The following is a 23466-nucleotide window of genomic DNA, read 5'->3' on the forward strand; positions in this document are numbered from 1 at the left end:
ATATCCCCATATGTTTATTTTGCCATTTACCATGAGTTGATAATTTAATTTAAAAATGAAGTAGACTGGCGGTTTTGACAGCAGTAATTTAACAATTCCTGTGAGATATACATCCACAACAGTGGGGGGAGTGAAAGGGGTTATAATTATTATACTGGTGATATGAAACCAAGGTGCACTGCTTGCTTTCTAAACCCAGTGAAGAACAAATTTTTAAATATGAAGTGTTTTTCAGAGATATAAATTTGTCAAATGTTTTTTGGTAAATTTGAAGTCCAAACAACACCAATGAATTTTAAAAAAATTGTTTCCCTCTTCTTCAGCCTACATAAAACCAGAAAAAATTAAAGAGAGCAATTAAACAAACAGTTCAAATGCCTACAAAGTTTTTTTTTTGTGATGGAGTCCTTGTATCAAAAGGGATTTTATCCAAATCTGACACAGCAAGTAAACTGAGAATTTTTTATGTAAAAAGTTCAAATGGACACACACATACAGTTTTTTCAACAAAAAATAGTACAATTTTGTTTAAATGACCAACAGCCCAGCCTCTCAATTGTTAAATACAACTGGCAATGCATTGTAGAGAAAAAAGTTATACTGAAAAGCTTGACACATGTAAAACACTGTTCTTTTGGTCAAAACGAACTGAAAAGCCTGCACAGCATTGGGGACAGAGGGAGAGAGGCTGGAGTTCATCAAGAAAAGGTACTACATAATTCCATTCCAGTCATATATCTTCTAAAGATATACACAATTTACTTTTTGTGTCGGAAACTTTCACAATGGTCATTGGACCAACCGCAAATCACATCAAAGTGAGTGTCCTCATAACTGCACTGTAGCACATTACAATCTTTTGTGTCAATCATTTGTATTCAAAGTCTTGCAAAAATGTATGTAGAGACAGAACAATGCCGTTATCTTTTATGTTGTTGTTGTTGTTGTGGTCTTCAGTCCTGAGACTGGTTTGATGCAGCTCTCCATGCGACTCTATCCTGTGCATGCATCTTCATCTCCCAGTACCTACTTCAACTTACATCCTTCTGAATCTGCTTAGCGTATTCATCTCTTGGGTTTCCCTCTACGATTTTTAAACTCCACGCTGCCCTCCAGTACGAAATTGGTGGTCCCTTCATGCCTCAGAACATGTCCAACCAACCGATCACTTCTTCTGGTCAAGTTGTGCCACAAACTTCTCTTCTCCCCAATCCTATTCAATACTTACTCATTAGTTATGTGATCTACCCATCTAATCTTCATCATTCTTCTGTAGCACCACATTTCGAAAGCTTCTATTCTCTTCTTGTCCAAACTATTTATCGCCCATGTTTCACTTCCATACATGGCTACACTCCATACAAATACTTTCAGAAATGACTCCCTGACACTTAAATCTATACTCGATGTTAACAAATTTCTCTTCTTCAGAAACGCTTTCCTTGCCATTGCCAGTCTACATTTTATATCCTCTCTACTTTGACCATCATCAGTTATTTTGCTCCCCAAATAGCGAAACTCCTTTACTACTTTAAGTGTCTAGTTTCCTAATCTAATTCCCTCAGCATCACCCGACTTAATTCGACTACATTCCATTATCCTCGTTTTGCTTTTGTTGATGTTCATCTTATATCCTCCTTTCAAGACACTGTCCATTCCGTTCAACTGCTCTTCCAAGTCCTTTGCTGTCTCTGACAGAATTACAATGTCATCGGCGAACCTCAAAGTTTTTATTTCTTCTCCCTCGATTTTAATACCTACTCCAAATTTTTCTTTTGTTTCCTTTACTGCTTGCTCAATATACAGATTGAATAACATCGGGGAGAGGCTACAACCCTGTCTTACACTCTTCCCAACCACTGCTTCCCTTTCATGTCCCTCAACTCTTATGACTGCCATCTGGTTTATGTACAAATTGTAAATTGCCTTTCGCTCCCTGTATTTTACCCCTGCCACCTTTAGAATTTGAAAGAGAGTATTCCAGTCAACATTGTCAAAAGCTTTCTCTAAGTCTACAAGTGCTAGAAACGTAGGTTTGCCTTTCCTTAATCTTTCTTCTAAGATAAGTCGTAAGGTCAGTATTGCCTCACATGTTCCAGTATTTCTACGGAATCCAAACTAATGTTCCCCAAGGTCAGCTTCTACCAGTTTTTCCATTCGTCTGTAAAGAATTCGTGTTAGTATTTTGCAGCTGTGGCTTATTAGACTGATAGTTCGGTAATTTTCACATTTGTCAACACCTGCTTTCTTTGGGATTGGAATTATTATGCTCCTCTTGAAGTCTGAGGGTATTTCGCCTGTTTCATACACCTTGCTCACCAGATGGTAGAGTTTTGTCAGGACTGGCTCTCCCAAGGCCGTCAGTAGTTCTAATGGAATGTTGTCTACTCCGGGGGCCTTGTTTCGACTCAGGTCTTTCAGTGCTCTGTCAAACTCTTCACACAGTATCGCATCTCCCATCTCATACTCATCCACATCCTCCTCCATTTCCATAATATTGTCCTCCAGTACATCGCCCTTGTATAGACCCTCTATATACTCCTTCTACCTTTCTGCTTTCCCTTCTTTGCTTAGAACTGGGTTTCCATCTGAGCTCTTGATATTCATACAAGTGGTTCTCTTAACTCCAAAGGTCTCTTTAATTTTCCTGTAGGCAGTATCTATCTTACCCCTAGTGAGATAAGCCTCTACATCCTTACATCTGTCCTCTAGCCAACCCTGCTTAGGCATTTTGCACTTCCTGTCGAGCTTTTTTTTGAGACGTCTGTATTCCTTTTTGCCTGCTTCATTTACTGCATTTTTATATTTTCTCCTTTCATCAATTAAATTCAATATTTCTTCTGTTACCCAAGGATTTCTACTAGCCCTCGCCTTTTTACCTACTTGATCCTCTGCTGCCTTCACTACTTCATCCCTCAAAGCTACCCCCATTCTTCTTCTACTGTATTTCTTTCCCCCATTCCTGTCAATTGTTCCCTTATGCTCTCCCTGAAACACTGTACAACCTCTGGTTTATTCCGTTTATCCAGGTCCCATCTCCTTAAATTCCCACTTTTTTGCAGTTTCTTCAGTTTTAATCTACAGGTCATAACCAATAGATTGTGGTCAGAGTCCACATCTGCCCGTGCAAATGCCTTATAATTTAAAACCTGGTTCCTAAATCTCTGTCTTACCATTATATAATCTATCTGATACCTTCTAGTATCTCCAGGGTTCTTCCATGTATACAACCTTCTTTCATGATTCTTAAACCAAGTGTTAGCTATGATTAAGTTGTGCTCTGTGCAAAATTCTACCAGGCGGCTTCCTCTTTCATTTCGTACCCCCAATCCATATTCACCTACTACGTTTCCTTCTGTCCCTTTTCCTACAACCGAATTCCTGTCCCCCATGATTATTAAATTTTCGTCACCCTTCACCATCTGAATAATTTCTTTTATTTGATCATACATTTCTTCAATTTCTTCGTCATCTGCAGAGCTAGTTGGCATATAAACTTTTATTACTGTAGTAGGTATCTTTTATATATTTTCATAATTTAAAGTAACTAGGAGTAAGGTCCAGGATTAATTCATTTCAAGTCACTCATGCAGAGGAAAGTTTTTAATCCCCATTTCACCAATCAATAACTAATTTTATCAGACAGAAAACCCAAATGAGGGTAGACTTAAGACAAAATTTCTAGTACTGCAGATAGAAACATTTAAGGCAGAATACTAATCCTAGCTTTGGTAACTTATATGCTCCTTCTTCTGGGAAGGAAGCCTGTTTGGTGAAGGTTGGAAAGAGCAAGCAAAGACAAAGAAGAAGGCAACATAAAGAGTACATAAAAGATACAAAATGAGAAGTACGGATGGACCAAAAGAGGAAGATAAGTGAGAAATGGAAAGAACAGTGCAGTTAATAAATATGATGAAAGGGGAAAAGAGAGAGGTATGTAAAATCATTAAAAGGGGCAGATTGTGAGGGGGGGTGGGGGGGAAGAGAGAGAGAGAGAGAGAGAGAGAGAGAGAGAGAGAGAGAGAGAGAGAGAGAGAGAGAGAGAGAGAGAGAGCAATGGGGGCATGTGTAAAAACCACAGGAAGGTAGCGGAGTAACTGGACACGCTGGAGAGCAACTGTAATTTTAACAGCCCATTCAAGAAGGCACCTAGCTATCCCAGCTTAAGCACTTGATCTTAATGGACATTGAAGATAAAGGATCATAAACCATGTTGTCATACAAAGATAAAAGACATTTATTTGTTAGTGGTATGATGGTCGACATGGATAATAGGGAGCAAGGTTGTTTCAGCATTAAAAATTACGTTTCACCTGAATTCCATTGTTCTTGGCAATGCTTCACAAAATTGCACCCACTTCATGATTATATTATGGGCAAGTGCCTTCAGGACTGCTTTCGAGAGCACATTGGACAGACAAGCAAAGAACTCATTGATCACATGAGAGATATGGAGTTGTGTGGACTTCATGTAACACCTCTAAAATTCTTCCCCCATAATTATTAGGAACACAACACTGGATAGTTTTGACACACATAGTGCTTTATAATTACAAATCTCAGTTGAATGTGCTTTGAAAAATGCCCCAGTTTCCATGTGTTTATGAATGCAGAAAATGCTCTGCTGAGGTGTCAGCCATTATGAGTCATGAGACAACTCTGCAACCAACTGGAAACTGTTGAGGAGGGGAAAGGGGCACCACCTACAGTTTGGGCAACGTCAACACTTTAAGATCAAACCATAGGAATATTTTGAATACTTAAAGGCACTGTATAACACTTTTTTCAACATAATACTTATTCACAATATCAGTTAATACTGTTTGAATCATTTGGTGATATGGAGAAAGCAGGACCTTATAATGATAAGGTGACATACTACATAATACTAATTTAAAGGATCGGGTTTAATCTCAGCTAATATTAAGCTCTTGATTTTGGTGACCAAAGAGTCACTACAACAAAAACTTGTTCAGCAGAGTGTGGAAGAGTGGCAAGAGCACAAGCACTATCTAACCCTTGATATGAGCAGCTTTCCATAAAAACATAAGCGTCATCCATAGCTCCAGTATGGGGCAGTAATGAAGATGGGTGGGAGAAGCGCATTCTGCACAGTGAGAAGGAGAGTCAATTCAATGTAATGTCGTCAATTTGCAGACTGACAGCCAACTATGTGCCATTGTACACAACATTACACTGTGAACTGCATTCTCAGTTAAGCCTTCTTTAGATCAGAGCTAACAAGCAACGAGCATCAGTGACACATTGCTATCATTGTCTATAAATCTATCAATTTTCCCCTGAATAATGTACTGTGTAGCTTTTTAAGTTTTCTAGGAGGAGTAAAAGTAAATTTTGTTCATTTCTACGAAGAAGATGATAATTTAATATCATAGCTAGAGCAGATCTGAAGAGAATATCTGAATGGTTGCACTTAACAACAGAGCATGTAAATATTAAAACCCCATACAGCTGCGGGATTACATGCACCAGTGTCACTGTTACTTTTTTTTTAAAATAGAAGAAACAAGTTATTATTTACAATATAGCAATCACTGAATCTATTCACTGAAATGAGCTCATTGCTCAGATCCATATTTTAAGTGTGCTATTATTTATCTTCATACTTGTAGAATCAAAGAGAGACAATTTTAACATTAAATTTCCATTAAAAAGTCCATACTTACTCATTGAGGACCACAGTAAAGTACTGGACACAGGCACATGTGGACAAGAATAACATGTATTTCTTGTCACTTCCTTTTTCCTTGAAAAATCCAAGAAGTGAAGACATTTTATTTTCTGGTTCACATATCATGTAATAATTCTTGAGGGAAGCTGGTGTAGAAACATCACTATATGCATAAAAGAAATAAGGGCTATGAGAAGTGAGTTTCCAATAAAATTTGTAGAGCATCATCAATTGTACACAATATGAAAACATGACAATAAAACAAAAGTATAAATTACATAAATATTTGTAAATGATTCACACATTCTACATCAGAACAAGGACCACAACACTCCCCTTACATTTAATTATTGCTTCAAACTTAAGGATTCAAAAGTTGCATAAATATATCCCAATTCATTAAAAAGATATTTGACTGAAGAGCTATGCTTCTTAAGGATATTTAAGTTATTAAGAAGATTTTAAATGAACCACTAACCTTTGTTTCCCCTTCTCTTTGACAGAGACAAGTACTGGGTTTCTCATTCCAGCACGTACTAATTGCTCTAGTTCACGAGTTTGAGTGGCAGAGAACAATGCAGTACGTCGCTGCCGTGGTAAGTACTGCAGTATTACAGATATAGTCTTTTCAAAGCCCATGTCTAACAGCCTGTCTGCTTCATCCAAAACCAGTAACTCCTGTGCATAAACAATGCAAATAATTAATAGACAAACAATACATAGAAAATGTAGGTCACAAGTAACACTGAGATGAGCTTTAAGCAATTTTCAGTGCTGAGAGCAGAAATATCAGCACATACACTGCACTTTACTCTGAAACTGTATCTAATTATGACATATATTTCAGTTATTTACAATATGGGTAAAATAAATCTACTCATCGAATGGGAGCACTCGGACAATGGCTGAAAGACATAAAATTGATAGTTTTCAGGATGAGGTACAGCTCCTGGCTGAAGAGTGGAAATGGTTGGAGGAGGAAGCTAACAAATCATGAAAAATCAGGCATAAAAATGGATGGATGAGAGACAAAACTGCACTGCTGGCATCTGGCAAAAAGTAAAAAAAATTGAAAACTCAGACGTCCGAGATGAGTGGAAGTACGCAATAAACGGGCCAAAAATTATGCGACACTAAATGCTGAAAAAATGGCAGAGAGGGAGAAAACCATAAATCACAAGAAACAGAAAGACAAAGAAAGGAATGATACAAGAAGATTAGGAGAAAACTGGTTGTAAACTGAAGACATGTTGCTGATGACAACCAGGCACACGATGCGGACAAAGTTCCTACCTGCAAATTTCTGGAGAACTGGTATCAGAATGGAAATCCAGATACCTTGTGTGGGAAAACTACTGTAGCACAGAGCTGGTCTACAATGCAGTACTATCTGTTGCCATACATATTCTCTGCTTGTGTCCATTCACACTTTTCATAATTTGGTGCTTGTCATACCACAATAAAAGGCTGGAGAATGCACATTAGTTTGTATACTATGCGACTTATTTTGCAGGTGGCTCTCCTCTTCATGTAAAATTGTAACAGGACTGGTATAGGTAGTGGTAGGATGCACAGGACCAGTCTTACATCAGTGGTAGTCACTGGGGTCTTAACAACAATGAAAAGGAAAGGATTCAGATGGAGCACAGGATCTGATGAGGATGTTGAAAAACCTAGAGCAGGGGTGCTGACAAAAGAACATTAAGTAGTAAGTAATAAGTAATATGGACTATATTTCAGTAAATCCTCTGTATTTCTGTGGTTTTCTGGCTCAATGCTATTTGGACTGTTGCTCACATTTTCATTTCAATTATATTTTTCTCTGTGCCGTTTGTCTCACTCTTAATTTCCCTCACTTTTTGTCATATTTAGGATACACCTCCACTCACCTCTGATCTGCCTACTAATCTATGTCACTGCTAAGTTCTCACATTCACATTTTCAGATCTTTTCCATACTAACAACCAAGTTTTCCATGTCAGCCTGTCTGGACAGAGAGGTGACACAGTGGTTAAGACAATGGACTCACATTTGGCAGAATAGCAGTTCAAATCTAAATTTATCTTTTCCATGGTTTCCCTAAACAAAATAACCATCAAAATAGCAGCACATGACTTCCACTTGACATTCTATATACTGTGAATGCCTATAGTGAAGTGGGTTGCAAATGATCATTAGTTTTGGGATCACAAATACAGAGTGATTATAATTAAACTTTCAAACCACTGTAAAAAAAACACCAATGGTCAGAATGATGTCAAATAGCTATGGAATATTAACAGAGAATGGTGAAAACATACAGCAGAAGAAAAATAACTAGTTACAAAATGTAGCAAGAGATGGCACTGTAAGCACCAATTTAATAGTGGTCGATTACAAATGAATCATACAATTGCCTAAGGTGTACATTTGACATTAACAAACTGTGCTACTCAATGTGCATGGGTGTACAGGTGTGATGCTGCTAATAACTAAGTCCATCCACCACGGCAAGGTCATATCACATCGGATGAGAAAGATCAGTTGTTAATTGTCCTGCGGCCAAAAGCTGCATAAAAAGTATCAAACAAAATCAAATTGGATTATTAATTTCCATGTGACTGGTGCATAACATGTTCAATATGCTGTCCACTGTTTTCTCCAGGTTGAAGTTGAGAAACAGCATGTCCCACAACTGATCGAAGTGCTTCTGGAGTCACATTCAAAATGTGTTGCGCAATGTGTGCCTTCGATGGAGCTAAGTTTGCAATCGGAACACTGAACACAAGATCTTTCAGATCGCCCCACAGCCAGAAGTCACATGTATTAAGACAGTGACAGTACAGGTAACAGGACCGGAAGCACCTGTCTCTTAAAAAAAATGTGGCGCTATGATAAATGATGCCGCAAACCTGCACCACACAGTGACCTTTTCAGGATGAAGTGGTACTGGTTGAATTGCATGTGGATTTTCCATTGCTCAGATTTGACAACTCTGTGCATTGACATATCATGCCAGATGGAAGTGGGCTTCATGTGTCCACAAAATCTTCTCCAGCCAATCATTGTCCACTTCCATGCAAACAAGAAATTCCAAAGCAGAGGTCTTTCTTGCTGACAGGTTAACAGGAAGCAACTCATGCACATGGGTAATTTTAAATGGATAGCAAAGAAGAATGTTTCATAGGATTTTACTCACTGTGCTCACGCGTATGTCCACTGCTCGGTCAATTCTCCGTGCACGACACGTTTGCACACCACCACTTGTCTCCTACTGCATTGCTGTAGCCACTGCTTACACTGAGGTCAAATCATTTCGTTTCCTCCTTCTACCAGGTTGCACACCAAAAGAACCCATATCTTCAAATTTCTGAAGCATTTTCTCCAGACCTACGGCAGTCATTGGACCAATGCCTCCTTTCTTCACACCCTTCTGTGTGGAACTTCTGCAGAGTGACAAGGGCACACTCATCATTCTTGTAAAACAGCTTTACAAGCAGAGAGCAATTCTGCTTTGAGACAGTCACGGTGAATGTCACAGATCCGAAAGGAGGGAAAGCCATGTATCCGGAGTGTTTATACGAAGCTGAATATGTCGTGTGCATGGCAGGTGTTTTCATTTACATATTCTGACGCATACAGCACCATCTATTGATCAAGTTCTACACTATTTTTTTTCTTCTGCCATATGTTTTCACCCTTCTCTGGTAATATTCCATTCCAATTTGATGTCATTCTGACCAGTGGTGTTATTTCTACAGTGTTTCTTAAAGTTTAATTTTTATCACCCTGCATATTGGCCAAGGGTTTGCTTAGTCACAAGGGGAGTGAAGAATACAACCACAACCTCTAATTGATACTGCTCTCCTATTTATTCCTCTTCTTCGGCACCTGTTCCCCTAAATTTATGTATTTTAATTCTCCTCATTCTAGTCAAATCACTTTTCATTTTCTCGTTTTGTTATTTTCCAGTTTCCTTTTACAGTGACTGATGATCTAAGAAGACAGGGAACAAGTCAAGAAGCAGCAGAAACTGGCCAACTGGCTGAGGCATCAACAGTGAGTAGCAGAGAGTAAACAGGAGGGCACGATAAGAGACGGATAGACAATGGAGAGAGCATGGTGGAATAACAAGTCCAGCGAGTAAACCTTCATTGAAAATATCAGATGATGTGAATTCTGAACTGAAAAATGTCATGTAGTGGGCACAGTGAATCAGAACTGACTACCGAGCTGCTGTGGTGCTGGCTTGAAAGCACAGTCACAGATGCTGATAGGCCAACAAGGCAAGTGTATCCCTGTGGTAGTGGTGACACCAGCATCTGCCGATGTAGCAGGACTGTCTAGTAGCTGTCGTCGAAAGCATATCTTCTAATGGGTCTCCGAACTTGTCAGGCCAGGATATCAGTCCTTTACCTTTCATTTCTTTCAGCTACATGCTATTTCGTGTGTGTCACAGTACTTACCGTGATTAGAAGGTTACATGTAACATGAAATTTATGTACTAATATTAGGTTCAGCGAAGATACATAAATAATGTGAACTATGTTAAAACAGTTGTTTCATGCACAAAAGCAGAAAAGAAATGACACTAATTTGATAAAATTTGGGTGTATTAGCACTAAACCACTCTTCAAAGCATTACATCTGATTGCAAACTTACCAGAGACTTCACAGCAACTGGAAGGTTAATGTCCTGTTGTCTAGTAAGGAGGTCCTCCAGGCGACCAGGAGTAGCAATGATGATGTTGGCACCATTACTACGAAATTTCTCCACGTCTGACACAATGGTGGTGCCACCAACAACAAGAATCTGTGTAAGGTTACTGACATATTTCAGAAAATGTGAGAGGACTTCGCTAGTTTGTGTGGCTAATTCACGTGTTGGAGAAATTACTATTGCACCAACTTCATGCCGTTTCAGTTTATCTGGACGCTTCTGCAACAAAGAAATCACTGCAAGAGACTGTTTCCTGTTGGGAGCACAAAACAAAAGAAAGAAAAAGGTACAGACAAATGTGTGGAGTACTTTTGTTGTTATAAGTAATATTTCACAAATAAAAGAACTCGAGAACTGTTGAGTCATCAAAAGGCATATAAAAGAGAATGAAAACTGTTAGCTTTCTGATAATGAGGTAGAGTACACACACATACATACATACATACATACACCTGTGCAGTTACACTTAACAGCTGGACAAACAGTACTGGGATTGCAGGTTGAAGCATTGTGTGGGACTGGGTGATCAAAGAAAGAGGTGGGGAGTGAGAGGAGAGGTTGAGGAGGAGTAGCTGACAGCTTGGAGAAAGGCTGCAAGTGCCTGGGTAGGGATGCAAGAGGGAGAGATGACTGGTGAATGGGCTAGAAATGTTACACATGGGCACACAGCTGGTGAGTTCATGCAGTGTACCAGCATCGCAATGTCGAGGTGTGGAATGGTAGGGGGTGACAGGACAGATGAAGGGGAGACTATTGATACAGGATGTGGGTACATTAAGTTAATGGTACCTGAAGCCAGGAGAATTGTGGGAGTAAAGGTTGTGCTGCAAGGATAACTCCAACATGCATAGAGCAGAATAGCTGGTGACAGAGGAGAGGGTCCAGATGGCATGGGTTATGAAGCAGCCATGGAACTCAAGCATGTTGTGCTCAGCAGTATGTTCTGCCTCTAGCTGGTCAAGAGGAAACAGTTTGGCAGAGACCATTCATTCTCGTGGCCAGCTGGTTGGTAGTCAAATGCACACAAAATGCTGTGCACAAATTGTAACAAGGTGATATAAGGCATGATTGCTTTCACAAGCAGCCCAGTCTCCAGTGGGATAGGATAAGCCTTGACAGCACCACAGTAGAATGTGCTGTGTGGGTGAACTGTGTGGATGTTACACCTGGGTCTTTCACAGGGATATGATTCCTGTGGTAAGGGGTTGGGGGTGAGGTTGGGGGTGGGGATGGGATGGACCAGGGTGTTTTGAAGGTTGGGTGGATGGTAGAATACCATATTAGAAGGGGTAGGAAGGATCACTGGTAGGATGTCCTCATTTCTGGGCACGATGAGGGACGTCATTAGTTATTTTGCTACCTAAATAGTAAAATTTATATACTACATACAGTGCCTTATTTTCTAATCTAGTTTCTTGGCACCACCTGAACTAATTCATTTACATTTGATTACCCTTTTATTACTTTTTTTGATGTACATCTCTTAATATTTATTCAAGAAATACCCACTGCATTCAGCTGCTCTTCCAAGTCCTCTGCCAGCTCTGACAGAATTACAGTGCCAACAGCAAATCTTTAAAGTTTTTATTTCTCATTGCTGAAATTTAATTCCCTCTCTGCATTTCTTCCTGTTGTACTTCACGGCTTGCTCTCTGATAGGCATTTAACCCAACAGTGCATGAATCTCTGCCCCTGCCAGCCATGCCAAATGTGTGTACTTGTAATGTTGGATGCCCTCTGAGGTCTTTATGTGGCATCTTCTGGGATGACTTTCAGAGTCATCTGAAGTTTATTTGAATTATTATTGGTATCGAAAGGGAATGCTGCGGTCACAGGCAACTCTCCACATCCAGATGATATTCTTAAGGCAGTTAACGGGAATTCTATAGCTCTCTCTGTGACTCAATAATTGTGTGAACAAAAGAAACTGAGGACTGCTGCAAACAAACGTGTTTATGTTTTATTGAAAGATAAATTGGACGGAACTACAAATCTTTCTATTTCTACTTACTAATCTTTCTATTTCCAATTAGTAAGAAAGAGGGGAACTGGCAGCTTTTGGGATATACATCGAAGAGGGAAAGAGTGTAAAACACTAATATTTCTAAAGTCTGTGAGAAATCCTTTAAGCTGATGCACAAATAAACTACAAAAAATGGTTCAAATGGCTCTGAGCACTATGGGACTCAACTGCTGTGGTCATCAGTCCCCTAGAACTTGGAACTACTTAAACCTAACTAACATAGGGACATCACACACATCCATGCCCGAGGCAGGATTCAAACCTGCAACCGTAGCAGTCGCGGGGTTTCAGACTGTAGTGCCTAGAACCGCTTGGCCACTCCGACCAGCGATGAACTACAATAGCATCAAAAATTAGGTGAAAGCCTATATCGGAACCAGTGGAAACCACAGTGATTGTTCTCTACCATTCATAGGCTGGTAATGTGACAGTTTTGCATAGCCAATGGGATTTTACTTCCATGTGATTAATGGGAGGTGAGAAAAGAGGCAATGAACTTCTAGTGCTGAGACTGAAACTACTGTCTTCCTCACTGTTGCCGCATTTATTTGACTGTATTTCCTGAATATGTCAAGAATCATGAGATTTTGGTCCAGTTTAGACCCAACAGCACAGCTTGAATTAAATTAATAATCCTGGTTGTCCAAATGTTTGCCAGTTTCTACTGAATGTGTAATAATTTTGTAGGTTGTGTTCTCTTGACATGAGAAAGTCACATTTTCCTTCGCCTCTTGCTTTGCTTTTGTCTGACTGATGCTTTCTTATTGCCTGCGTAGAACCAGCAGCTGACACACTCTCTTTCTTTCCAATCGTACATCACTGAGTGCTAGCAGAAGTACGGAATGCTTCGGCCAACTTGCATCTCCAGTACTTACTGGGTGACACTATCAGCAGGCCAATTAGAGATACTTGAAATTTCCTAATCCATTCACAATTCAGGAGGAGATGTGTAGATTATTGGTTCTGCAAATGCAAGCTCAAAAAAGTAAATTGCTTATTAAAGCATTAGAGGCTAAAGACATGGATGAAAAATGAATGGGAATTCATCTGGTACAATAACAGTACTTGAAAAAAGTATCAGCATTAGAGAATGTGCAGAAAGGAGTCAATTAATTCCTTCAAAGGGGGCAATTATCATGTTAATGGACACACACACACACACACACACACACACGCACACGCACACAATCCAGATTATGATTGCAGGCTCAATTGGAGTAGCAATGAGAGATTAGTCTGTGAAGTAACTGGGAACTTGAACATGTCATCATAAGTGCAAGGAGAGATAAGAAATAAGCATTTACTGAATCAAATGCAAAACTTAGGCAACCGATTTGATGTAAAATTCAGAGCATTAATCTTACATAAAGTTAGTCAAGTGATCAAAATAATACAGTTTTGTTCACTGATAATTTTGGCATCATAATGGAAAATTATCGAAAGAAGACTGAAACTCAATTTTCATATATTTTTGCTATGGAAGATCGTCATGTTTACTACTTTCAAACATTATATGAATGCTGAATGACGTGTTTTGAGATAAGCGATCACAAACATGACTAAAATCACTCATCAGAGAAATCTTGGCCAACATAAAACTGTAGCAGAACAGAAGATTGTGGTTACCACCCATATTTTGAGCTTACACAATATACTGACTATGATATCATTCATTACAACATATATGAACAGACTCTAATAACACAGAATATATTTAATTGCAGAAATAACGTGAATTTAATGGGACAACTATAGCAGTTTGGATCTTTTTTGGGCTGGGGAAAAAAATAATCCTAATATTGACAACATACCAAAACAAATACCTATGAAAAAATCAAGCAAACAAAACTGTCAGCAAACAATAAAACCTCATTAAAAGAATTATTATCAGAAAGTTTACTTGAACGGCATTACAGAAGTGTCCGTTTTCAGGCATCTGCTTTGATCCATGTCATCAATATGGCAGAAATGGCTACTTCCAGTGTATGCAAATGACAATGATGTCACTATATACACATGCCAACGAACGCGAACAGAAATACAAATGACAATACCGTCTCACCCCAAAAATAAAATGAAACTAACAGGAGAAATGCGTAAAATTGGGGGCTTAGAATGGGGACAAGCTAAACATACAGCAATAAAAAACACCACACCATTCCAAAACAAACATAAAACCATTTAATTACAGCACTCTACTACACCAACAAAACAACACGAATTGGACATTTCCCTTAACCTATATAGCACAACCACAGCTACCAATACCAAAAAAGCAACACCTACAACCCAGAAAAGAGGAAGTGGACATTTCCCTTGACCTATATATTTCGAATGCAAATCTACAACCCCAAAAAGTGGAATCGGACATTTCCCTTGAACATACAGTTCAACCACAGCTAATATATATATATATATATATATATATATATATATATATATATATATATATATATATATATATATATATATATATAAAAACGACGCCTACAATTCTGAAAAGTGGAACCGAAACCCCAACAACTTAAGAAAACCCAAATACCCATATTCACTACATCAATTAAACACAAAGAACATAACAATTACTACAGAGACAAACAATGCCACATAAACATGTCCCTGGTCCAAGCCGCTTGAACTCTCTTTCAACCTCATATTGTTGCCACAAATGTGACATCTAACATATTCAGCAATCAGACTGATCATCTGCAGAAACTGTATTCTGGATATCATAACATCACCCATCTCAGAATGTAATGATACACTAGTGGACTTTACCAGGATATCATAACCTATCGCTAGAGCCTTTGTCCCGCAATCTGCGCAGGGTCGGCACTGTTACAATTGGATTTGGCATGGTTAGTGCGAAGGGGTGGCCAGATGTCCTTAGTGCCGCCACCTCGTAGCTCTGCGACGGAATCAGTGTACCCCAGCTGTCTGCGTCTAGTGGAAATCATGAAATAGTGCAAACACGTTTCAAATGTCTGCGAGTCGTGTAACTTAGGCGGGCCATGGGGACCAGCCCGGTATTCAGCTAGTAGGACGTGAAAAACCGCCATAAAATCAAATCCAGGCTGGCCGGCACACTGGCTGTCGTCATTAATCTGCTGGGCGGATCCAATCAAGGACCGGCACGCCTACCCAAGTCCAGGAAGCAGCGCATTAGTGCTCTTGGCTAACCTGACGTGTTATTTCACCATCATTTCCTTTCCTAACAAATAAGCAATAAAAAAATTAGACTTCTTTCTGCACAACAAACACTAATTAGACCTAAAAAATGCTTTAATAACTCATTGAAGACACTTCCACGACCCACATTACCTCACTACCTAAATTCAGAACCACATTAGCGCCATGACAACCAAAACTCAAATGAATCCAATACCATATGTTAAACTCAGCATGTCCACATCCACCACAAGATAGCACCACCAACTACAATAACACGACATCTACTAACATAACCAACTTAAAAATGCTGCACTGTAGTGACGTCACTTGCCACAACACCATTTCGACATAGGTAACAGCAGACAAGTGGAATCGGACGCTCTGTTGACCCAGCTCAAATGAAGTCTATGATACCACAAACCCACACATAGCTTCAAAATCCAGTATATCACAAAGCCACACAAATCAACTAACTTCAGCTTACCTATATCACTAAAACGAAGTCCATGGTACCAACACTATCTCTTAAATGGCCATCCTGGACTTCTCAAACCATGAACCCCTAAAGATAATGAGCGGTATGTTGCCTTGCTGATGCTGTCGCATATATTGGTCCCTGAAGCATGATGCAGGACCTTTGGTTGATCTCATATCTTCCCCATCCTCAGCAGTTAAACCGAATAACTGTATGAATTCAATCGTGGTCACCATGTCATCCCCTATTGTGGCACACAGGAATCTACTCATGAACTGTGTTGTCTTCTCTATAACTAACAAAATCCAAACCATAAAATTAAATCTCCAATCATAAACAACACACCAACCTGAAAACAAAGGTATTGCCCGTAACTGCCAACATCAAAATAACTCAATAACAAACCACAACAAATTTTTTCAACATTATTTTCAGAAATTGCACTCAAGAAAATCCAATGAAGCTTTAAGAGCACTCAAACAATTTAGAAACAAACCACCACACTTCAGTGTGTCACCGCATACGCCAACATGCCCTCTGCGATGCAATCCATGGGTGGCACCACAAACCTAGGTTGACTGAAATCAAGATAACCTGATGTGGACTTGAGCTTTCCTCCTTCTAGATGTATGTCCCTATCACAGTTTAGTTATCCTAATGTGTCCCTTCACATCACATAGAATGAAATTCTTGTCTAATGTAATTCAATTAACATAACTGAAAAGAAGAGATTTCTGAAATAACTTGAAATATTGATGACAAAAAAAATTACTGACTGCTCGCAACTGAGGAGTCAAATGTAGAGCCAAAGTTTAACATACCTGAAGCATTTCCAAAAGGGGAACTAGGAATGCCAATGTTTTACCACTTCCAGTGACTGCTTCAGCTGCGACATCTTTATTTTTCAACAGTAATGGAATACAGGCAGCCTACAAAAGAAAAAAAGGGGTACACAATAGTAACAACCATAATATTCAATACCAAACTGAGGCTTACTAATATTCACAACCATAACTTTTACCACTGGTTGCCTTCAAAAGATTTATACAAACTAGAAAGGAACTTACAAGATGATTTACATAACAGGTAGCAACGAAATCCCCAATGATGGTTCACCTGTTCTTCAACGCCACCTTTTCATGCAAAAATACAGTGAGCTGTTTTCTGGAGTTAACAATGTGGCATTCCAAATGACAGGAAATTTTGTATACCAGGTCTTATATATCATTCGAATTGAATGCCAAAAGCATTAAGTTACATCATAAAACCTATCTAAAAAGAATAAGCATTCTTCTTTTTCTTACTTGAATGCACACATGAGTCTGTTTCTGTTACCAGGAACAATCAAAGCACTTAATAATTTCCTTCTCATGAGTCAAATGTTAAATTACCGGAATAGTAACACAGAAATCACCAAGGCAGATTTTTTTTTTAAAAGGCATTTCTGGAATTTAATTTTTTGACTCATTGACTCTATTCTTAAGTGATGATGATGATGTTGCAACAGTAGCTAACACAAATATAAAACAAGTAACACTGCCAGTAAACAAAGATGAAAAACAGAAAACAAAACAAAAACCATCAACTACATATGTACAGCACATATCAAAGTTATTTCTCTTCATTACAGATTTTCTATCAGCAATAACATCCTTGAAACCTATTCAAAAAATGACCAACTGTTGCTAAACAATGTTTTAAAAAAAATTGAGGTTCAAAGGTTTTTCATTCATATCAAGTTTTGATATGAGTGGTTCATGGTGTGGGTTCCTGTAGTCATGTCCTAGTTCATGAACCACGGGCAAGAAAGTGGTCCAGACAGTCGGGATACCAGTTACTTTGGAATAAGGCTGGGCATCTCGGACATATTCTGAGTTGTGGTCACCTTTGTGCTCATACGGCAAAGACTACCAAATCCACCGGTTAGTCCCTCAACCGTTAGGGGTAAAACTCAATGGGACTCGGGGCAAGTAAGGCTAGCAACCTGCTTCCCTGGTACTTTAAATATGATGCTGGCAACAATCAGAGCAAAATGCCTTGGACCTTTGGAGGTGACGGAGTCCCACCTCTAACTGACAAACCAGGGACTCCTAAGATACGACTCGGCAAACAAATGGTAATGAGATGGGGAGTTATTAATATCAATGGGGGTTACTCTGGGAAGAAGGTAGAGCTGGCAGAGGCTGCAAGTACGATGGGGCTGGACGTTTTAGCCGTTAGTGACATTCGGGTAAGGGGTGAGAAAGAAGAGTAAGTGGGAGAATACAAGGTCTAACTGTCAGGAGTGAAAGCAGGAATAGCACAATAGGGTGTAGGGCTTTACATCAGGAAAGAAATGGAACCCAGCGTAGTTGCAATAAGGTATGTAAACGAACGACTGATGTGGATAGATTTGACAGTGTCTAGCAAGAAAATTAGGATTGTATATTCGCATTGTGAAGAGACAGATCAAGATAAGATGGATAGTTTTTATGATGGACTCAGTTATGTAGTTGTTAGAGTAAAGAACAAGGACAGTGTTCTGCTCATGGGTGATTTTAATGCCAGGATTGGAAATCGAACAGAAGGGTATGAAAAGGTTATGGGTAAATTTGGAGAGGATATGGAGGCCAACAGGAACGGGAAACAACTCCTGGATTTCTGTGACAGTATGGGCTTAGTAATCACAAACTCCTTTTTTAAACATAAGGACATTCACCAGTATACTTGGGAAGGCAGGGGAACCAGATCAGTCATTGAATATATAATAACAGATCAGGAATTCAGGAAGGCTGTCAGGGACACACGTGTATTCAGGGGATTCTTTGACAACACTGATCATTATTTAATCTGCAGCGAAATTGGTTTTGTGAGGCCGAAAGTGCCGGAGGTCAGGTCCATATGCAGGAGGATAAGAGTGGAGAAACTTCAGGATAAGGAAATCAGGCACAACTACATAACAATGATCTCAGAAAGGTACCAGTTAGTTGAATGTTGTCAGTTACAGTCAATGGAAAAGGAATGGACAAGGTACAGGGACACAGTACTAGAAGTGGCTAAAGAATGTCTTGGAACAGTAGTGTGTAAAGGTAGGATGAAGCAAACAGCTTGGTGGAATGACACAGTCAAGGCAGCCTGTAAAAGGAAAAAGAAGGCGTATCAAAAATGGCTACATACTAGAACTCAGGTAGACAGAGAAAGTTATGTTGAAGAAAGAAACAAAGCCAAACAGATAATTGCAGCATCCAAGAAGAAATCTTGGGAAGTCTTTGGAAACATGTTGGAGACTTTGGGCCAAGCTGCTGAAAAACCATTCTGGAGTGTAATTAGCACTCTTCGAAAGGGAGGTATGAAGGAAATGAAAAGTACTTTGGACAGGTCAGGAAAACTGCTTGTGAATCCTGTGGATTCCTTGGGCAGATGGGGGAATATTTTGAAGAGTTGCTCAATGTAGGTGAAAATACAATCAGTAATGTTTCAGATTTCGATGTACAATGGGATAGGAATGAGGATGCAAATAGGATCACATTTGAGGAAGTGGTAAAAATGGTCAATAGATTGAAGTGCAAAAAAGCAGCTGGGGTGGATGAAATTAAGTCGGAACTCATCAAATTCAGTGGAATGTCAGGTCTTAAATGGCTACACAGGTTAATTGAAAGGGCCTGGGAGTCGGGACAGGTTCCATCATACTGGACAAAAGCAGTAATCACACCAGTCTTTAAACATGGAAACAGAAAAGATTGGAACAACTACAGAGGTATCTCTTTAATCGGCATTGTGGGTAAAATCTTCTCAGATATTGTTGAAAGGAAATTGCAAGTATTAGTTGAGGACCAATTGGAGGAAAATCAGTGTGGGTTTAAGCCTCTTAGAGGTTGTCAGGACCAGATCTTTAGCTTATGGCAAATAATGGAGACGTGTTATGAATGGAACAGAATTGTATCTATGCTTTATAGATCTAGAAAAGGTATATGACCGGGTTCCTAGGAGGAAGTTATTGTCTGTTCTACGAGATAGGAGGCAAACTTTTGCAAGCAATTAAAGGTCTTTACATAGATAGTGAAGCAGCAGTTAGAGTTGACGGTAAATTGAGTTCATGGTTCAGAGTAGTTTCAGGAGTAAGAAAAGGCTGCAACCTGTCTCCACTGTTGTTCATATTATATATGGATCATATGTTGAAAACAATAGACTGGCTGGGTAAGATATATGAACAAAAAATAAGCAGTCTCGCATATGCGGATGATTTAGTTGTGATAGCAGATTCAATTGAAAGTTTGCAAGGTAATATTTCAGAGGTAGATCAGAAATGTAAGGACTATGGTATGAAGATTAGCATCTCCAAAACGAAAGTAATGTCAGTGGGAAAGAAATATAAACGGATTGAGTGCCAAATAGGAGGAACAAAGTTAGAACAGGTGGACGGTTTCAAGTACTTAGGATGCATATTCTCACAGGATGGCAACATAGTGAAAGAACTGGAAGGGAGATGTAGCAAAGCTAATGCAGCGAGTGCTCGGCTACGATCTACTCTCTTCTGCAAGAAGGAAGTCAGTACCAAGACTAAGTTATCTGTGCACCGTTCAATCTTTCAACCAACTTTGTTGTATGGGAGCAAAAGCTGGGTGGATTCAGGGTACCTTATCAATAAGGTTGAGGTTACGGATATGAAAGTAGCTAGGATGAGTGCAGGTACTAGTAGATGGGAACAATGGCAGGAGGGTGTTCACAATGAGGAAATCAAAGAAAAACTGGGAATGAACTCTATAGATGTAGCAGTCAGGGCAAACAGGCTTAGATGGTGGGGTCATGTTACATGCATGGGAGAAGCAAGGTTACCCAAGAGACTCATGGGTTCGCAACAGAGGGTAGGAGTAGTCGGGACAGACCCAGGAGAAGGTACCTGCATTCGGTTAAGAATGATTTTGAAGTATTAGGCTTAACATGAGAAGAGGCACCAATGTTAGCACGGAACAGGGGATCATGGAGGAATTTTATAAAGGGGACTATGCTCCAGACTGAAAGGCATATCAGTCTTAAATGATGGTGATGATCAAGTTTTGATTCTGTAGATATTGTTTACAGAAACAAGTTTATTTTGTGCAAGTTGTGTGCCTCATTAAAGAAAACCCGAGTTTTCTTAAGTTTGTCACAATTTTCTGGATTTTTTGGAACATTCTCTTTTGAATGCTAGGATGGCTTGGATGTGTCACCAAAGTTCTCACTTAGAATATATAAAAAAAGGTGGAAATCAGGGGAAGTATATTAGTTCTTATGGAATTAAGCATTTCATACACAATATTCTACTTCAAGGCACTTGAAGATCACCTACTAGTCCAATTTCAGCAGAAGTTTTGTACAGTCTGTTTTTTGTTGACTGGAATAGGATGATGGAACCTAAAAATTTTATCTTTTGGAAAACAATCTACAGTTAAAGACCACCCCACAGAACATCCAGTTCTTAGGCATCACAACTTCTTTCAATGGGAGAGGGGGGTGGAGGGGTGAGGAGTGAAGGTGTTGATAAGAGTTTAATATCTTACTGATGATGAGGTCATTAGAGATGGAGCATGTGCTCAGATTGTCTGGGGAAGCACAGTCTAGTGTGATACTGTGTAACTCGATACAGAGGTGAAAGACAGGGAGGAGGCTCAAAGTGTCTCTGTGACAAGCCCCACAAATGGTAAATTGTCATTCATTATCTATAGTGACTTATCCTCCAGCATACACAAAAGCATCCTCCTACTAGTATCCAAAGATTTAAGAAGTCATCATTGGGACCCTTACAGCATTCAATTATGTGAATTGGTAAAAACACAATGTACTAAAAAGAAACAGAAATATAGGAACAAAAAGTTTGGGTTATCAAGAAGTAATTTGCCAGTAAAGGTCATTGGTAGAAGTTGGAATATGGAATACATTCAACAAACAAAATTTGTACTAGTGATTGCTCCAAATTCTCACAAATGCAGAATTACCTGACTAGCAAATCCACAAATAATATTAATTCTGGAATGCAGGACAATGTAAGTATTCCTCTTCATACTCTCACTCCTTCCATAAGTGAAGTGATAAGAACATGTAATATATGGCACAAGGAAAATTCATTTGTGTCGTCACATAATCAAGATATACTGTGCTCATACATTTGTTAGGGAATGGGTATTACAAAACTTTTTGGATAAACAAACACTCCTCAATTGCCATCTTTTCTCGGCAAAAACAACAAAGCAATAAATCCTCTAAAATATTCTGTACATAGTGGAGATGTGGCACAACATGCGTGCGACATGACTACACATATTTTACAAAAGGAAAAAAACTCTTCGCTGTTCCCTTGTTGACACCTCACTTAGATTTCAATGAATGTCGAGAAGGGTTATTTTCCCCAAATCGTCAGGATAAGCAACATCACGGGGTGTAATTTCATAGCAGTGGGCCACAAAACAAACTCTAATTATCGCACTGAAGCTTAGATGATTACTTTACATTGTAAAAACTTTGCTACTTGCAAGAGAACATCGTTTAACTTAGGCGCTAAGACATGAAAATAACAAAAAAATCAAATTCTGTCTTAAATAACTACGTAATTTATAAGTCAAATTTCACGCCTATTACACCACATTTATAAAAAGGGTTCGCAACACATTTATGATTGACTTTATAATTTGTACCTGCACTGGTGTCATGTATTTAAACTCAAGATCCTTGATTGCTTTCAGAACAGGATCTGAAAGTCTAACTTCTAACTTTTCCCATGCTGTTTCCATTGCCCGGAATTTAATTAAAATCCAACTCAATTCATAAACTTGACGACTGTTGGACTTCTGCTACACATGTTTATTGTTTACATCACACACGTGGTTTTTGGTCCAAAGATGTTACAGTTTCAATACTGCCAATCTCTACCTTGGCACGATCGACTGTAGCCGGTTCATACCGGTCGAAGTACCACAGTCTAACATAATAGACTTGGTTTCATACACCCAACATTAGCGTCGCCAAAGTTAGTGCCACAGCGCAGTTGCAATGAAGTTGCATGTGTGAACCACAGTCTAACATAACAGTCGGGACACTCACTGCTGTAAAAGTTGTTGCCGTTTGACAGATTGAGCGACTCTAGCGCTCCAAGTGGCAGGTAAGGTGAACGTCAGACGTGTCATAAGCATAATGTTCGTTAGCATCCATTTCCTACGTAATTTCCGAATTATTCGAGTTTGTGTAGTATCAGGAGACATATATGTTTCTAAAAGTGATTCTAAAATAAGCGCAAGTATGGACAAAAATCATGAATAGAGTGGCAAGCTACAACACATTCGTGAAGAAACACAGAATTGCAGCTTACCACGTTGATATCAGAAGAATATAAACACACAGATTCACATGTGAGAAGCACAGACATGCACCTCTACATGAAAAAGCGATCGACA

The 23466-nt window shown here is 39.1% G+C and overlaps 1 protein-coding gene across 1 annotated transcript in view; it reads right to left on the reverse strand.

The window, feature by feature from the left end:
• LOC126284751 (ATP-dependent RNA helicase DDX55) overlaps positions 1–23233 on the reverse strand; it is a 47865-nt gene extending 24632 nt beyond the window's left edge. The window contains exons 1-5 of the mRNA XM_049983895.1: positions 22711–23233; positions 16882–16989; positions 10335–10610; positions 6171–6370; positions 5688–5855 (exon numbers count right to left, since the gene is read on the reverse strand). Coding sequence (XP_049839852.1) covers positions 5688–5855; positions 6171–6370; positions 10335–10610; positions 16882–16989; positions 22711–22806 — 848 coding nt within the window. The 5' untranslated portion in view covers positions 22807–23233. The remainder of the gene's footprint in view (positions 1–5687; positions 5856–6170; positions 6371–10334; positions 10611–16881; positions 16990–22710) is intronic.
• Positions 23234–23466: the final 233 nt, after the last annotated feature.

This window comes from Schistocerca gregaria, chromosome 8 (genome assembly GCF_023897955.1).
Source record: "Schistocerca gregaria isolate iqSchGreg1 chromosome 8, iqSchGreg1.2, whole genome shotgun sequence".
Lineage (NCBI taxonomy): Eukaryota > Metazoa > Arthropoda > Insecta > Orthoptera > Acrididae > Schistocerca > Schistocerca gregaria.